At 42.0% G+C, this 19,682-nt stretch overlaps 1 protein-coding gene across 1 annotated transcript in view; it reads left to right on the top strand.

Annotated features, from left to right (window-relative positions):
• The window catches only part of LOC308304929 (protein NLRC3-like), a gene marked incomplete at both ends in the record, with an annotated part of 68,164 nt that overhangs the window by 27,294 nt on the left and 21,188 nt on the right, over positions 1–19,682 (top strand). Inside the window, one exon of the mRNA XM_080749553.1 lies at positions 473–544. Coding sequence (XP_080605679.1) covers positions 473–544 — 72 coding nt within the window. The remainder of the gene's footprint in view (positions 1–472; positions 545–19,682) is intronic.

Here is a 19,682-nt window from a genome sequence, read left to right as displayed (position 1 = left end):
GTAGCTCAGACTTCCATGGCTCTATCCCCCATATCTATCATGTGTGACTACTTCACAACCAATTTTAATTCAATGTCAGATTATAAAAGTCACCTGTCGTTGGCTCCTGACCTCTGTCTGCTGTTTGGTGTTATAGTTATGTAATTAAAGTGATCACTATCTTTTGTGCAAGTGTCATCATGAGCTATTCTAAAATGAATATGGATCATACAAAATGAGAAATGGACCACACCATAAGAGACCCAGCTCATATTAACAATGAGCTTTGTCATTGTAAATGTGCACAACACTTGTGGAAAACTGGATAGGAGACATTTTAATTAACTTTATTGTCAATGCACTTTGGAAACTAATCTTTGATTAATTCTGATCTATAATTAACATGTCATTACAGAATTGTTGGCTGTTACATCACTCAGACAGGATTTGAAGTCCTGGCCTCAGCTCTCAGCTCTACTCCCTCCCATCTAAGACTCCTGGACTTGAATTTCAACATCGTGCCGGAGTCAGCCCTGAAACTTCTCTCTGGACTCAAGACTCTCAAGTGAGTAGTGTGTTGGTGCATTCCCTTAAACATTGTAAGTTACAATGTTTCAATGGCTGTATGGTGGGGGTGGGGGAGTGCGGCCATAACCTAACTGTGTGAATTAATGGACCAGTGTAAAGCCCTTTGAGTGCTTAGAAAAGCGCTAGGCCAGGGGTCTTCAACAGGGGGTCCGCAGGGATACTGAAAAGAAAAAATGTTATGTATGAATTAACATGATTCTGTCTCTTATGAATAGCTTATATACATGATTATCTTGCAATTGACAGATTGTTAGTGATAGATTGATAGTATTGAAATTGGTTCTCAGTTAATAAGGTATGTTTATAAATGGCAGTGGTGTGGCCACTTGTACATGCATGTTTAAAATAAAAGCATGAATATATTCATCTATTATTTTAATAGCATAGTATTGAATGCACAATAACATGGTATGTTTATACACATGAAGCACAACTTTATACATACATATACAATATATGCTGTAACCCCACCCCCACCCTACAAGGTAGGGGGTCCCTGCTCCATCTCCCCATCAGTTTGGGGGTCCCTGGCCTGAAAACGTTTTATCTTTACTATTGATAGCTCATACAGTGCCATCCGGCCACAAGGGGTGCTAGAGTGCCAGAAATTTCTCCATAGACCTTCTTTATAGCTTTCGTCGACCCTCTCCCAACTGCCTTGTGTTTTCACTCCAGTCAATGCTATGGGTGACTAGAGGAGGAAGCTAGCTGACACGTAGCCAAAATGCTAACCCATTTAGAAGCCCGATCTAAAGCTATTTCAGCCGCAAAAAACTTTCTCTTTGGGTCTGGGGACACAATCCGGAGAAAATCCTGTCTAAAGATGTGATTTATTATTGGAGTGGGCGGCGCGATGCGGCCGTTAGCGCGAATACGGCCCGTGGATGGCCGAGTCTAAGTCCCGGGCATGGATGGACGTCTAGACCGGGGCTTTGTTGAGGCCTCCGATTAAATAATTCATTTTATTAAATATCCCGGACATGTTCGGGATAGGCACCCTGGAATACGTCCCGGTACCGGTACCGCTACCGAGGTTTTTTTTGGGGGGCTCTAAACTTTATTTTAAACCATTTTCAATGGAATAAATCGTCGGAGCATCTAGCCAGCGTCTCTCGTTGGTGAGCGCTGGGCGAGCCGGGACCACCCACGTTGCTCCAAGCAGCTCGGGGTAGGTAAAATAGCAAATAAAAAATTGTTTTTGATCCCGAATATCCCAAACATGTTCGGGATAGGCACTTATAGGGTTAATATTGCCCTGTGGGAATGACCCTTTAAAGACAGAGTAGCACCATGGCCTCTACTTTGTCCCAATTTAATTGTTAGGTAGTTGTGAAAATATGATTTGCCAATGCAACCAAATAGTTGTCTTGCCTCTTTGCAGAGTTGTATTCAGACGGAGATTCCAACATCCCGCTTTCTCAAAACTCCTCCTCCACGAGCTTGGGAAACGCAGAGCAAAATCATGACTCATTGCACTGATCTACATCACGTGATTCTCTAAAATCCCATTGAAGCGGATGGGGAAAATGCCTTGGAAATTTCTATATTCTACACTCTTTATAATAAAGTGAACTCATAACTTTCTTAATTGACATGACCAACAACGTGTCTGCTATACAATTGCAATTTTTCTTTAAGAATCAGCTGACCATTTTTTCCGTATCCATTATATAGTGAAGCATGCACTAGCCTGGGGGCGTGTCTCTTCGCGACCCAGTTCTCTAGCGGGGCACTGAGAAACAGTAAGCCCAGATGGGCGCTCGTTTCGGCCAAATTCCATAGTTGCCTCGGTGCCTGACTGTGGATGTGTGTTTTTTTGTTTGTTTTTTTCTCCCATTTTTTCCCCTGCCTCTCGATTCATTTGTTCTATACATCTGGACCAAACAATGACACGACACTGGATTAACTCACCCAAAAGAAGGTATAGCCAAATACTTTCCACCGGAATTAAAGTTATAAGGTCCTTCACAAACTCGAGTGTGAGTTTGTGAGCGTGACGTCTCTCTATGCTGCCCAGCCAGTGTCCATCATATCCATATTCCATACACATCGGGTGATAGCAGCTGCATGGCCAAGGTATAAAATAGGGCTAAAGTAGTTAATGTATGTTTATAATATTATAATGTATTAATGTATTTCTGTAGAAACTAAAGCTTTCAAATTATTTTAATGGTGTAACTACAGTATTTGCCTCAGAGATGTAGTGCAGTATAAGTGAAAGTATTGGAAATTGGAAATATCCAAGTAAACTTCAAATACCTCAACATACTTGAGTACAGTACTTGAGTAAATATACTTATAGTTACTTTACACATGCGGACATGTCCGGGCGTGCGGCGAGCAGCGAGCACAAACAGTCACGCAATCAAACAGTCTGCAATGTATCACTGCTACTACTGAAGTAGGCTAAAGTACACACAATCAGAACATTAAACAATTATTTCACTAATCGTTCACTCTCACAGTGCAGACTGCAGAGAGTCCTGCAGAAACAGGCAGAGGGAGGGGGGTGACTGTCTGTCCGTCCGTCTGTCTGTCTGTCTGTCTGTCTGTCTCTCTGACTGAAACGAGCCGAGGCATTATCATGGCTGTGACGTAATGGGACGTCACGGAAGAGGCGTGGTCCCGAAGTCGAGGGAAGCAGAGGGAAGTAGAGGGAGAAACTGATTATAACTTCAAATGTGCATTATGACTTTTGTGTATTTATTTATTTTAAATTTATTTGGACATCGTCTTTGAGAGATATGCATCATTATTTAGATAAAGAAATATTCCTGCTCCCCCTTCTTTAAACATGAACAGCTGTTTTAAACACATTTGTTTTATGACAATATGTTTCTTTCCTCATTGTCACTAGCCACCTATCCCAGAATGCTTTGCATATGAGCACAGTGTTTCCCCTAGCCAGAAGCTGAAGGAGTGGGGTAGATTTGCAGGGAGCGGCGTTGCATGCGCGCATGTTTATTTTATAGTTTAGTGATGAGTCATCACTTTTCACAATTTTGTTTTTATTGTATTAATTGTTTTTCAAGAATTATTAAAAATAAATGAAAAAGGTTATCAAAACAGCCTGCTCACAAATTAGGAGAGTAGTATGAGTCACCAGAAAAAAATAATGGGTGTTTTTAATGAATCTATCATGGTTAAAATGGAGTTTTAAGTTACAATGGGTGTGTATGGGGCCCTCCTCCTGGAGGAGGACTGATAGCATTTACATCAAATATCTAAATATCGAATGAAGCAAATTTAAATCTGTTCAGGGTGTTCATAAAAGCCTGATTAGACGTTTTTTGTGAAAGTGAAATATCCCTTTAATTATTTCACGCACAAAGATCTTTCCACGATGGATTCATGTGTAAAGAGTTTCGTGCACATTGTGAGAAAATCCCAGGAGCTTGTTTATAACAGTTTTTCATATAATTCAAAATGGTGGAATTCAAAATGGTGGGAGATCTAAAGTCAGATGTCAAAGTCAGAGCTTTAAAGGAGTCATCCAGACCAAAACACATATAGGGTTAAATCTCCCTTTTATCATACCCCTTCATACCTGCTTTAGTCGATTTTTTTCATAGCTGCCCCTGTTGCTAGATTTCGGCTGCCCCTGTTGCTAGATTTCGCATAACTAACATAGTGGATTGTCCTTAGGCTAGTGCGGTTATTTCTTTAGGTTCAAAGTTAGTATTTTTTATTGGATTGTGTTTACACAACGTCCTGAGACCAACAAAACCGCTGTTTTGACCTCACAGGCACCCTTACTTGTCAAACGGCTTCTGCTCTGCACCAGAGCAGGGAGAGGAGAGCCTAGAAAGGTAGGGGAGGGAGGGGTCTGTTTGACAAGTAAGGGTGCCTGTGAGGTCAAAACAGCGGTGTGGTTGGTCTCAGGATGTTGTGTAAACACAATCCAATAAAAAAATTCTGACTTTGAAGCTAAAGAAATAACCGTACTAGCCTAAGGACAATCCACTGTGTTAGTTATGAGAGAGCCCGCAAAATCTAGCAACAGGGGCAGACGAAATCTAGCAACAGGGGCAGCTATGAAAAAAATCGACTAAAGCAGGTATGAAGGGGTATGATAAAAGGCAGATTTAACCCTATATGTGTTTTGGTCTGGATGTCTCCTTTAAAGGTGATACACCAAGCATTTAAAAAGTATTTATGTCATATTGTTTATGTCCCAAAAACGTTTTTCAAAAGGTTTGAGGCTAAATTACCACTCCTGAATAGAGGGCCTCTCTCATTTTTTAATGGCTCTCAGAGCATTTTCAGCTGCAGTACCACCTTTGGCCTGAACTGCAACACCCCCCCCCCCCCCCCCCCCGCCCCTCCCCCCCTTCAAAAGATGATGACGTCATCATCGGCAGCAAATCTGATAGCCTGTTTTGAGAACCCGTGGGATAATAATAACCTTCGCCTTCTCAAAACCAGAGAAAGACAGTCAGAAATGGGACTTTGTGAGGATAGAAGAAGGTGCTAGTGGGACCCCCAAAAAAGGTTTTAAAATAGGAAAAGTGAAATTTCATGGTGTAACACCTTTAAGCTGTTCAGCATGAGGAGATGCAAATGTGTAATGAATCATGGTTGCCTGGTAAACCAGACCGAAAAACAACACCCCCTGGCGGTAGTGGTGTTGTAGTACGGTCTGGTACCGCTTGGTTTAGATGATTTTTTCCCCAAACAGCTTCACTGTTTGGCCAATCAGGGTTGTATGCTTGGGGCACGTGGTTTGGCAAGGCTGGTCCGGTCCCAGCCCCCCCCCCCCCCCCCCCAGCCCCCTCCCTTCAGAGCTCTTCTGCCCACGTGAGAGTCGCTAGTGGACTCTGATTGGTCCGTGAAAACTGTCATGGCGGAGTCAGCCGGACGCCCGCTCGACACAAATTATTTTAATAAACTATAAAATAGTGCCGTTTCATTACGTTTGAATACCATTTTGCACTAACATAACATGCAGTCATATAATATGTTATAAGAAATAACGTATTTTTGCAATGTCACGCCACGTCGCCTTCGGGGGCTCTAAGCGTGTGTGTGTGTGTGTGTGTGTGTGTGTGTGTGTGTGTGTGTGTGTGTGTGTGTGTGTGTGTGTGTGTGTGTGTGTGTATGCGTGTGTGTGTGTGTGACGTCAATAGGCTTTAGCCCGCCCCCCCAGAAGTGGAATGTCTGCCCGAAATACCAGACTCTCTTCCCAAAACGAAGTGTGTTATAGTCTGGCAAGGCCAGGCAAGAATCATGGCTGTACTGTAGGTCAAACAGGCCATGAGTTATGCCAGTCTGGATTTCAATTGAGTGCTATAGCGCCACCCTTTGGCCAATGTTTGTGAATTTCTTGGACATTTTGCATGACCTCTACCACTCTGTTCCATTTCATAAAAAAGCAACTGCACGGTTCTACAAGAAATATGAAATAAAATATGATATTATTATTTCTAGTTCTGAGGTCAAAAGTCAAATCACGAAAGTTGTTTGGCATGAGAAGACACATGTATATCAAAGTTCCATGGCTGTAAGTCAAACAGGAGAGTTATGCCTGTTCAAAGTTTTGCATTCAATTGATCACTACAGCGCCACCCTTTGGCCAATGGTCATGGGCTTCGTGTCACTGACCCTTGATATAGCCCTTTACCATATTGCCAAAACAAAGACAAAAAAGACTGCACCATAGAGACAATAATACAATATAAATAATAATAGTGTCAGATAGTGGATGTTGTGTTAGACAGTTAGACATTGATTCATTGTTGTTCTACTTCCTACAGAGTGAATCATGGAGGAGAACTCTGGATTAAACCTCAACTCCTTACAAGATGTGAGTATCTGTCTGTCTGTCTGTCTGTCTGTCTGTCTGTCTGTCTGTCTGTCTGTCTGTCTGTCTGTCTATCTGTCTGTCTGTCTGTCTGTCTGTCTGTCTGTCTGTCTGGTGTCCCCCAATTACCAAGAAAAGGAAGGATGTTGTTGTGGATGAACCTCAAAAAATAAACCTGTGTTTACTAATCATGATATGTTAACACTAATCGGAGTCTTATTTTGAAATCCAGCTTCAGAAAGTAGAATGTACTGCGCCTTCCTCGTCCCCATCTCATTCACTTCACTCGCAGCTGGCAGCTAACATGTATCGGCAGTCAGTGCACTGCGCAGCTGAATGTGTCGCTCGTAATGATCATTTGCTCCAGCTGTGGGCATTAGACAAAAGCAGAGCCTCTGAGCACTAGCGAAATTTACACTGGGTTGATGGGTTTTACAAACCCAAGGGCCCCCCCTACACATATGCGTGTAACATCTTCTCGGTATCGTCTGAGAATGAGGGGGAAGTCCAAACCATTGTCAATGGAAGGTTGTTTGGTTTTCTTGTCGTTGCCGTGTCTCTAGCTCAACCACAGGCTGTCTTTTGGCCAAGAGACACGGCAACTACAAAAAAACAAACAACCTTCCATTGACAATGCATTGGATCTGCCCCTCCCCCCCTCAATCTCGGACTACACGGACACGATAGCTGTCGCAACTGTGTGTAGGGCGCCTTAGACTAGAGGACAGCCACATGAGTTATCCAAAGATTGTGATGATGATTTTGAGCAACCAACAACCTCCCGTGTTTGCTCCAAAGTTTGACTCAAACTGTAGGAGGAGGAGGTGATGGCGCATTACATTTAGTTTGACTCGGTTCCACATATAAACATTGTGAAGATTAAGCTATGTTCTTGTTCTTTATATGTTGAGAGGAGGAAGAGAAGTTGCAGATTTACATTCTCATAACGTGTCGCTCCGCTCCCCGTTTTGAGCTTGCAGATCTACTACTTTTTATGCTTTTGTGTGACACTGCAGTATGATCAAGTAGGGCAGTGGTTCTCAACCAGTGGTCCGGGGACCACCAGGTGGTCCCTAGCTAGATGATGGAGAGATGGTAAACAAATTAACCATTATTTATGTATTTATTTATTTTGCCAATTTGTTTAAGCTACCTGTGATGGTTATTATAGCCTTTAGATGCAGTAGGCCAGGGCTACTCAACTTACAGTAAGATGGCTCAGGGGCCACTCAGCAAAATACCAAAAGGCCAAGGGCTGCAAGCAAAAAATGACAGTCCTATTTTGGATGTTTACACTATGATTTTGTAACACACTACACGACTAGTCAAAAAATTAAGGAAACACAGACCAATGTCCATTCTATAAGGAAAAAACCTCATTGAACAAAAAGATTGTCATGGAATGATTCATTATTAGTCTAGGACCTAGCTAAGATATGTATGCACTTAACTTAGGAGAGAATTTCTCAACTGTTCTAGACTAATATGACCCCTGGGAACAACTTAAGAACTGTGCGAAATTCTGTATCCTGGCGAAATACCCCAAAATGACCACGCCCTTTAAAAAATGACCACACCATGTGTACTAACATACACATAGCTATATTGTCAAAACCGTTTGTGATACAGTTTTCATGAGGTGCTCAAAATGTACAGAATACCCAGGTCTAAAGGTACATAGTGTAAAATATCTAATGTGATATTTTATGAGAAATGGCCACAAATAGCTAAAAACTGTCCACTTATTACATAAAACTACCTACATACAGCAACTGCCATAATAGTTATAGCTTAAACTTTACAGACTTAAATTTATTCATTGGTGTCATACAAGGGCTTTTTTCTAATAAAGAAAGCAATCATTTGATTAATAAACGTTTTATTAATTATCAATTGAATGTTTTTTTTTTATTTTTTATTTTTTTTTACTAACCATAACCCTAACCCTTATTGAAAAATACAAAGCAAAGGTTTTGGACAGCGTACATACAATTTAAGCATTTAGCAGACACTCTTAATCCACAGCGATTTACAACAAGCAAGGTACAGTAATACATCAGTACATCAGTACATCAACATCAATACATCAAATGGAAAGAAATAGGCAATCTAAGAAAACAGGTATAGACCAAGCACCTATTCAGTAAAAACTTCATAACAAATTATAAACAAATCTAACCATCGGTTCGAAGTGGAGTGGTGAATTTGAGCAGCTATACCTTGTACGGTACTGTATGGTATTGTACTATATGGTACGGTACGCTACGGTACAGTACAGTAATGTATGGTACTGTATGTTACTGTATCGTACCATACAGTACAGTACCATACAGTACTATACAGTACAGTACCGTACAGTATGGTAATGTACCGTATGGTATGGTACAGTACCATACAGTACAGTACCATACCATACTGTATGGCACTGTACTATATGGTACCGTACGGTACAGTACAGTACGGTACCATACAGTACAGTACCATACAGTACGGTACCATACAGTACGGTATGATATGGTACGGCACGGTGCGGTACTGTACCGTACCATACAGTACCGTACTGCACTGTACGGTACGGTACGGTACGGTACGGTACGGTACGGAACGGTGCGGTACGGTACGGTAGGGTACAACTAGAAAAGACAATTTCTACGAAATTTTAAGTGTGCCTGCAGCTCGCTAAGTGTGTGCAACCTTGTATAGCAGTTGGTGTTAGCATTAACATTTTTGCATTAACATTAACTCAAGCTCTGCCACCAAAATACCCCTTTGTACCCCTTCTCTGCCATGCCCGTAGAACCCGTAAATGTAATAAAAATTAATTAAAAAACATTTTTTTATCGAAGCGAAACTAAAATAGGCCGGAACTAATGCTCCGTGATCGGTTTCTACACGGACACATTATTGGGCGGACCCGTTTGCATTGAGCCCCTAAACCGGAAGCCGATGGTCCGTCGTCTATTTTGGCCCGTTACCTTACTGTTTAAACTCCGCGGCTTACAGACGGAGAACTTATTGATCAATTGTAAAAATCTAAAAGGATTTGAGAAGCTGATGGAAATACGCGAACACACGACGCATAGCAGTGTCCGATCACGCACGATGGGAACTGGATGAGAGCCTACGTTAACAGGTAGGAGAAGCCAGCAGTGAAAGACATAGAGAAATTTACGGGCTTCACGGCCGTAAACTCCGAATGAGTTAACATCATTATTAGAATTTTTTACATTAGCATTTTTATCATTAGAAACATTTTTATTAGCATTAGCTTTAGCATTTTTAGCATTATCATTGAATTTTTCCCTTTATCATTTTAAACATTAGGCATTTGTTAGCGGTTAGCCGTTGGGACTGTGGGACCACCCACTGAGTTTGAGACCAGTAACATGTTGGGAAGTGGAGACATGGCTGTTTAAAGCCCAGCCAATAGGAAGGCAGAGGGGGTGGGGCTTAAGCAATTACAGATAATTCCTATTTGCCATGTAAGTACACACAGCGGGTTTCGAGACGTTACCATGCTGCAAACTGGAGATATAGCTGTTTAAAGCTAAGCCAATAGGAAGATAGGGGCGGGGCTTAATATGGGTGGGGCTTAAGTAATAAGTCCCTATTGGCCGTTTAAGTCCAGACACCAAGTTTCAAGACGGTACCATGCTGTGAACTGGAATAGTGGCTGTTTAAAGCCCAGTCAATAGGAATACAGAGGGGGCGGGGCTTAATCAATTACAGCTCATCCCTATTGGCCGGAAAAAGACCAAAGTTGTGTGTGCATTTTAAAGTTTAAATTACGTTGCTAGGCAAAAGTATGGTATGAGTTATGTGGCGCCAAAGTTTCAGGTTTTTTTTCCGAGTCCCCCATTCAAAGTCAATGAGGGTTTTTTCACGTAGTTTTTTACGAATTACGTTGCCATGGTAACTTGGATCGGAAAGAAAAGTAATAGCACACCATTCCCGGCCGAGCCGCACATTTTGATATATATATTGCGGCAGTGGCGTAAATCGTGCGGCAGTTATTACGTGATGAAATTTCCCCCATTCTAAGTCAATGGGGTTTTTGGGCGTCGTTTTTTGCAAATTACGTCGCAATGGTAACGCGGATCGGAAAGAAAAGTAATAGCACCCCATTCCCGACCGAGACGCACGTTTTGATGTATATATTGCGGCGGTGGCGTGAATTGTGCGGCAGTTATTACGTGCCGAAATTTGTGGCACCGTCATTATTATTATTACTAGAAAAGAAAATTTCTAAGACATTTTAAGTGTGCCTGCAGCTTGCTAAGTGTGTGCAACCTTGTGTAGCGGTTGGTGTTAGCATTAGCGTTAGATTTTTTTTGGTGTTAGCATTAGCGTTAGATTAGCATTAGATTATTTTTTTTTGCATTAGCTTTAACATTATCGACTGAACAACAAACGGTTCATGAGATATAGGGTCACTTCCTGTTTGGTGAGGGGCACTTCCTGTTTGGCGAAATAGGCCCCAATTAAGGTTAAGGACTCTTAATCAAGTCATTTGACGTCTCCCACAAGTCTGTACGACAAACGGTTCATGAGATATAGGGTCACTTCCTGTTTGGTGAGGGGCACTTCTTGTTTGGCGAAATAGGCCCCAATTAAGGTTAAGGACTCTTAATCAAGTCATTTGACGTCTCCCACAAGTCTGTACGACAAACGGTTCATGAGATATAGGGTCACTTCCTGTTTGGTGAGGGGCACTTCCTGTTTGGCGAAATAGGCCCCAATTAAGGTTAACCTCTTATCAGTTCTCGGCCCGCCGGCGGGCCCGCCGGCCGTACTTTGACAAACATTCACGTCCACGCAAGCGTGTGTTTCACCTAAACGGGCATGTCGCATACCTATAGAAAGCCACGAGTCTTGTGATTACAGAGCTGCAAACCCCGTGGTCTCGCGCTACTATCAACGTTGAAGTCCAACATACATAAACAAACAAATGTTGATAAAGTTATTGCTACTCACGTTCAAAGTTGGATTCTAGTCCACCAACATGATCTATTTCCACAATAATGATGTCCTTATTTCGTGGAAAGTAAACATAATCCAAGCCATTGATTGAAAATAGTCCAAACCATGTTTTCCTTCATGATATCACTGTTCCCATTACCACCGCTACAAACGCAATGACGACAATAACAATTCTTCATGTTTTCTTCCTTGTAAATCCAGTCCACATTTTCATTATACCAACATTTCCTGGTTTCTAAAATGGCTGGGGGTCTGTTCCAAACTATGACGACACTTCATTTCACCCAATTGGAGCTTCTAGTCCTGTCCCACCCCCCCAATAGCGACCAATGGACTGTGTTCATAGGAGGTGCATGGTCACGTTTCCTGGGCTATAGATTCAGCCAATGGCTTCAGGTTGTTCTGATGACTGGCACATCTTATAGCCAATGAAATTCTCATTAGAATTATGTCTACTTTTTTTTGGTAGAAGCCAATTACATTACCCAAAACCCCAACAGGAACGTGGCCATGCGTAAATACGCACAGGCACGCTGAATGTCAGACGAAGAATGTTAGAAAAAGCAGTAAAATAAATAAATAAAATGATAATAATAATAAATAAATAAAAATAATAAAAAGTAAAAATAAAAAAAATCCAGTCTATTAGCCCTTTTTTGACCTTTTTATATAATATATGCAAATGTCTCCAAATGAAAACGCATAGACATACAATTACTAAAACATGTGTAAAATATTCATATTCTGTAGTTTTATCATGTCCTTTGAAATTGGGCTAGGTAAGGCTTCACAATGTGTCCACATTGTGTTTTTCAGCTCCTATATGATAATAACAGTGTTATGCAGGCATCTATTTATTGAAAATATTTAGGCGAGGATTAAATACCTGCTATTTCAGTAAGTTAAAACTTGCATTACTCAATGTCAGTTGCACACAGAGTGATTATTTATTTCTGGGGGAAACCTCAAAATGTTTCCTTCAAAATGAGACCATGCCCAATGCATTACTCCAAATGGTTTAAAAACAGCAATCAATTTACTTTGGGTATGCTGTGTATAGGCGTTTTTTGCAAATTATACAGGATTGTTAACAGGTTAAGGACTCCTAATAAAGTCATTTGACGCCTCCCACAAGTCTGTACGACAAACGGTTCATGAGATATAGGGTCACTTCCTGTTTGGTGAGGAGCACTTCCTGTTTGGCAAAATAGGCTCCAATTAAGGTTAGGGACTCTTAACTCAATTACTGCCGCGCGCCGCAAGGTGCCGCTAGAGTGCCAGCCATTCTCCCGTAGACATTCACTATCACATCCGGGTCCCCAGCCTGAGCTGGCTTGGCTTTACACTGGAATGAGTGCTATGCTAGCGAGCCGGAGGAAGTTAGCTTTCAGTTAGCAATCGGCTATGTAATTTTTTAGAAGACCGATCTAAAGTTATTCAGCCGCCAAAAAAACTTTTCTGCTGGCCTCGGAACACAATCCGGAGAAAATCCGCTGTAAAGATGTGTTTTTCTATTGGAGTGGGCGGCGTGGCGTGGCCTTTTTTCCCATTACGGGCCATGTAAACAGAATCGCGGCCTTGTGCTCCTTGGGCTTCGTTGAGGCCTCCGATTATTTAATTCATTTTACTAAAGGAACCGGAAAATGTCGGTTCTAGCAATCCTTAATACGTCTTGCTGAAACAGCGTTTTTTTGGGGGGGCTCTAAACTTTTTTCTAAACCATTTTCAATGGAATAAATCATCGGGACAAGTAGAATGGCTCGTTGTGAAGCGGTGGAGGAGCCAGGACCACCCACGTCGCTACTAGCAGCTCAGGGTAAGCGAAATAGATTAAAAAATTAGTATGGGAATGGAAAAAAGAACCGAAATTATTCGGTTCGGGCACTTAATGAGTTAATCAAGTCATTTGACGCCACCTAGAAGTCTGTACAAAAATCGGTTCACAAGATAAAGGGTCACTTCCTGTTTGGTGAGGGGCACTTCCTGTTTGGCGAAATAGGCCCCAATTAAGGTTAAGGACTCCTAATCAAGTCATTTGACGCCTCCCACAAGTCTGTACGACAAACGGTTCATGAGATATAGGGTCACTTCCTGTTTGGTGAGGGGCACTTCCTGTTTGGCAAAATAGGCCCCAATTAAGGTTAAGGACTCTTAATCAAGTCATATGACACCGCCCATGCGTCTGTACGACAAACAGTTCATGAGATGTAGAGGCACTTCCTGTTTGGCGAAGGGCACTTCCTGTTACAGAGGGGGCGGGGCTTAATCAATTACAGCTCATCCCTATTGGCTGGAAAAAGACCAAAGTTGTGTGTGCATTTTAAAGTTTAAATCACGTTGCTAGGCAAAAGTATGTCAGAGTAATGTGGCGCCAAAGTTTCTGGGTTTTTTGGAAGCCCAAGAATCCTTGGGCTTCGTTGAGGCCTCCGATTATTTAATTCATTTTACTAAAGGAACCGGAAAATGTCGGTTCTAGCAATCCTTAATACGTCTTGCTGAAACAGCGTTTTTTTGGGGGGGCTCTAAACTTTTTTCTAAACCATTTTCAATGGAATAAATCATCGGGACAAGTAGAATGGCTCGTTGTGAAGCGGTGGAGGAGCCAGGACCACCCACGTCGCTACTAGCAGCTCAGGGTAAGCGAAATAGATTAAAAAATTAGTATGGGAATGGAAAAAAGAACCGAAATTATTCGGTTCGGGCACTTAATGAGTTAATCAAGTCATTTGACGCCACCTAGAAGTCTGTACAAAAATCGGTTCACAAGATAAAGGGTCACTTCCTGTTTGGTGAGGGGCACTTCCTGTTTGGCGAAATAGGCCCCAATTAAGGTTAAGGACTCCTAATCAAGTCATTTGACGCCTCCCACAAGTCTGTACGACAAACGGTTCATGAGATATATGGTCACTTCCTGTTTGGTGAGGGGCACTTCCTGTTTGGTGAAATAGGCCCCAATTAAGGTTAAGGACTCTTAATCAAGTCATTTGACGCCACCTAGAAGTCTGTGCAACAAACGGTTCACAAGATAAAGGGTCACTTCCTGTTTGGTGAGGGGCACTTCCTGTTTGGCGAAATAGGCCCCAATTAAGGTGACTATAGTGGTTGCCACAAACTGTGCAGCTAAAGGGTTTGTCCCCAGTATGAACCCTCATGTGCTGCTTCAGAGTTCTATTTGTAGTAAAGCTTTTGGCACAAACTGTGCAGCTAAAGGGTTTTTCCCCTGTATGAATCCTCATGTGCTGCTTCAGACTGTCCTTAGTTGGCGTAAATTGTGCGGCAGTTATTACGTGCCGAAATTTCCCCCATTCTAAGTCAATGGGGTTTTTGGGCGTCGTTTTTTGTGAATTACGTCGCCATGGTAACGCGGATCGGAAAGAAAAGTAATAGCACACCATTCCCGGCCGAGCCGCACGTTTTGATGTATATATTGCGGCGGTGGCGTAAATTGTGCGGCAGTTATTACCGCACCAAATTTGTGGGATCATTAATTAACTAGAAAAGAAAATTCCTAAGAATTTTTAAGTGTGCCTGCAGCTCGCTAAGTGTTCCTTTAAACATTAGGCATTTGTTAGCATTAGCATTTTGTTACATTAGCATTTGTTAGCATTAGCATTAGCATTTTTAGTATTAGCATTTTTAGCATTAGCCTGTGTTAGCATTAGCATATGTTAGCATTAGCATTAGTTAGCATTAGCATGTATTAGCATTAGCATTTGTTAGCATTAGCATGTATTAGCATTAGCATGTGTTAGCATTAGCTCTAGCATGTGTTAGCATTAGCAATTGTTAGCATTAGCATTAGCATGTGTTAGCATTAGCATTTGTTAGCATTAGCATTTTTTAGCATTAGCATGTGTTAAAATTAGCATTTGTTAGCATTAGCATTTGTTAGCATTAGCATTTGTTAGCATTAGCATGTGTTAGCATTAGCATTTGTTAGCATTAGCATTAGCATTAGTTAGCATTAGCATGTGTTAGCTTTAGCATTTGTTAGCATTAGCGGTTAGCCGTTGGGACTGTGGGACCACCCACCGAGTTTGTGACCAGTAACGTGTTGGGAAGTGGAGATATGGCTGTTTAAAGCCCAGCCAATAGGAAGGCAGAGGGGGCGGGGCTTAAGCATTTACAGATAGTTCCTACTTGCCATGTAAGTACACACAGCGAGTTTCGAGACGGTACCATGCTGCAAACTGGAGATAAAGCTGTTTAAAGCTAAGCCAATAGGAAGATAGGGGCAGGGCTTAAGAGGCCGTTTAAGTCCAGACACCAAGTTTCAAGACGGTACCATGCTGTGAACTGGAGTAGTAGCTGTTTAAAACCCAGCCAATAGGAATACAGAGGGGGCGGGGCTTAATCAATTACAGCTCATGCCTATTGGCTGGAAAAAGACCAAAGTTGTGTGGGCATTTTAAAGTTTAAATCACGTTGCTAGGCAAAAGTATGGCAGAGTTATGTGGCGCCAAAGTTTCTGTTTTTTTTCAAAGTCAATGGGGGTTTTTGCACAAAGTTTTTTACGAATTATGTTGCCATGGTAACGCGGATCAGAAAGAAAAGTAATAGCACACCATTCCCGGCCGAGCCGCACATTTTGATGTATATATTGCGGGGGTGGCGTAAATCCTGCGGCAGTTATTACGTACCGATATCTCCCCCATTCTAAGTCAATGGGGTTTTTGGGCGTCGTTTTTTGCGAATTACGTCGCAATGGTAACGCGGATCGGAAAGAAAAGTAATAGCACCCCATTCCCGACCGAGACGCACGTTTTGACGTATATATTGCGGCGGTGCCCGGGTAGCTCAGTCGGTAGAGCTCTCGCCTCTATACCGCAAGGTCATGGGTTCGATTCCGGGCACCGCCAACTCAGCGTATGAGTAGCATGGCTTGGCAAGTCGTGCGGCAAGTACTGGGAGCTGATGGTAGGTGTGGCGCTCCACCTCAGCAGTCCATCTCCCAGGGGTCTAGCGCATTGTAACGGGGACAGACTCCCGCGTGTTACCGGCTGATACCGACAATAAGCCACTCCCGACCTACTTAGCTTAACTTAGCTTATTAAGTATGGCGGATTACAATAAGTGTTTTGCCATTGCATTGCATGGCAGGCACACTTAATTAATTAATCAAGTATGGCGGATTACAATAAGTGTTTTGCCATTGCGTTGCATGGCAGGCACACTTAATTATGAACTAAGTATGGCGGATTACAATAAGTGTTTTGTCAATGCGTTGCATGGCAGGCACACTTAATGACTTAATTAAGTATGACGGATTACAATAAGTGTTTTGCCATTGCGTTGCATGGCAGGCACACTTAACTACACCCTCCCCTGGATGATGATGCATCCAGAGACAAATGAACTCACCTTTCTGAGCCTAATTCACCCTTTGTCAAGTCCCCCCCGTTGTCCCGCCCCTCTTCACACCCATTGGTTGCTGTGTCTTGGTGGGACATCCACTACAATTGTAATTCAGTTGTTTCGTATTGTTATTAAGTGTGCCTGCCATGCAACGCAATGGCAAAACACTTATTGTAATCCGCCATACTTAATTAATTAGTTAGTTTTGCCACAAATTTCGGCACGTAATAAGTGCCGCACGATTTACACCACCGCCGCAATATATACATCAAAACGTGCGGCTCGGCCGGGAATGGGGTGCTATTACTTTTCTTTCTGATCCGCGGTACCATTGCGACGTAATTCGCAAAAAACAATGCCAAAAAACCCCATTGACTTAGAATGGGGGAAATTTCTTTACGTAATAACTGCCGCACAATTTACGCCACCCCCGCAATATATACATCAAAATGTGCGGCTCGGCCGGGAATGGTGTGCTATTACTTTTCTTTCCGATCCGCGTTACCATGGCAACGTAATTCGTAAAAAACTATGCGCAAAAACCCCCATTGACTTTGAATGGGGGACTCCGAAAAAAACCCAGAAAATTTGGCGCCACATAACTCTGCCATACTTTTGCCTAGCAACGTGATTTAAACTTTAAAATGCACACACAACTTTGGTCTTTTTCCGGCCAATAGGGATGAGCTGTAATTGATTAAGCCCCGCCCCCTCTGTAACAGGAAGTTCCCTTCGCCAAACAGGAAGTGCCTCTACATCTCATGAACTGTTTGTCGTACAGACGCATGGGCGGTGTCATATGACTTGATTAAGAGTCCTTAACCTTAATTGGGGCCTATTTCGCCAAACAGGAAGTGCCCCTCACCAAACAGGAAGTGACCCTTTATCTTGTGAACCGTTTGTTGTACAGACTTCTAGGTGGCGTCAAATGACTTGATTAAGAGTCCTTAATCTTAATTGGGGCCTATTTCGCCAAACAGGAAGTGCCCCTCACCAAACAGGAAGTGACCCTATATCTCATGAACCGTTTGTCGTACAAACTTGTGGGAGGCGTCAAATTACTTGATTAGGAGTCCTTAACCTTAATTGGCGCCTATTTCGCCAAACAGGAAGTGCCCCTCACCAAACAGGAAGTGACCCTATATCTCATGAACCTTATGTCGTACAGACTTGTGGGAGACTTCAAATGACTTGATTAAGAATCCTTAACCTTAATTGGGGCCTATTTCGCCAAACAGGAAGTGCCCCTCACCAAACAGGAAGTGACCCTATATCTCATGAACCGTTTGTCGTACAGACGCGTGGGTGGCGTCAAATGACTTGATTAAGAGTCCTTAACCTTAATTGGGGCCTATTTCGCCAAACAGGAAGTGCCCCTCACCAAACAGGAAGTGACCCTATATCTCATGAACCGTTTGTCGTACAGACTTGTGGGAGACGTCAAATGACTTGATAAAGAGTCCTTAACCTTAATTGGGGCCTATTTCGCCAAACAGGAAGTGCCCCTCACCAAACAGGAAGTGACCCTATATCTCATGAACCGTTTGTCGTTCAGTCGATAATGTTAAAGCTAATGCAAAAAATGGTAATGTTAAAAAATCGAATGCTAATCTAACGCTAATGCTAACACCAAAAAAAATCTAACGCTAATGCTAACACCAACCGCTACACAAGGTTGCACACACTTAGCAAGCTGCAGGCACACTTAAAATTTCTTAGAAATTTTCTTTTCTAGTTCTGTGTATTCAATTCTCATTTCAAACTTGGTTTCAGTGAAATGGAGCTGCTCAGTGGCAGTATAGTGACTCGGCATGTTTTTAAATGTTTTTATTTCTTCAAAAATTATGTTTTAGCTAATTCAACATAAAAAAGGCAGAACCAGGGCGGGACAAGGCAGATAGAGCCTGCTGGTTGGTCAGTCAGGGACCAACCAGAAGGCTAACAAAGGGTGAATTATTCAAAAAAACTACAGAAAAACAGAAAATTACTGAATGTTGAAAGGTCAGGTTTTTTTTTGTGTAATTGAGGTCAGGAAACATGAAAGAAATGCATAAAAATATATATATTTTAATGTGATGTCATAAGACCTTTCAAGTTAAAAAAACATTCAATTGATAATTAACTAGACATTTTAAGTGTGCCTGCAGCTCGCTGAGTGTGTGCAACCTTGTGTAACTCTGACACATGTCAAATGACACCACCCACAAAGTTGTACGACAAACGGTTGATGAGTTATAGCCAAATAAAGTTTCGGCCAATCGGAAAAAGGGGCGGGACTAAGTTAAACCAATTAAGGTGTAGAACTCTGAAACAAGTCAAATGACACCACCCGCAAACTTGTACAACAAACAGTTGATGAGTTAGAGCCAAATAAAGTTTTGGCCAATCAGATGGGGGTGGGGCTTAAGAGGGGGAGGGGTAGGGTGGATCTTAAATTACCTTTTTTAGATTTTCTTGAGTCTCACCCCCCAATTATGTTCCAATGTACAAAAAACTGCTTTGGTTAAAATTTGGTTGAATTTCAAGCATATTTAGAGGTAGCTCAATCAAGTCAAAGATTGTACATTTTATAGGTCAAAATCGAATTGCACTGCAGGCACATTTAAGTTATACATTACACATTATTCTTATACTAAGCACAGAAATTATATTTTTTAAGCTTACAAATCTAAACACAAATCTGACATGTTTGTCATATGTCAAACCAGAATTAATGTATTGTAGGAAATGGCAAAGCAAAGAATGACAAATTGCTATTTTTCATTTAACGTGCACAATGACATGTCTATTTGCACACTCTTCAATCATACTCACAACACACAACAAGCACACGGCCCCACTTCCTTGTTTACCCCCCAAAACCCCGAAAGTCACTGCAGTATTTAATAGTAATTCAGTTGTTACTGATCAATTAAAGTTTGTTTACGGCTATCGGGATACTTGTGCCGATGGTTCTGCACAATTTGCAGCAAGTATTGGA

Source organism: Nannobrachium achirus, assembly GCF_963921795.1.
Source record: "Nannobrachium achirus genome assembly, chromosome: 19".
Classification (NCBI taxonomy): Eukaryota; Metazoa; Chordata; class Actinopteri; order Myctophiformes; family Myctophidae; genus Nannobrachium; species Nannobrachium achirus.
The sequence above is the reverse complement of the archived record's forward strand: the minus strand, read 5'-3'. Positions and strand labels throughout refer to the sequence as shown.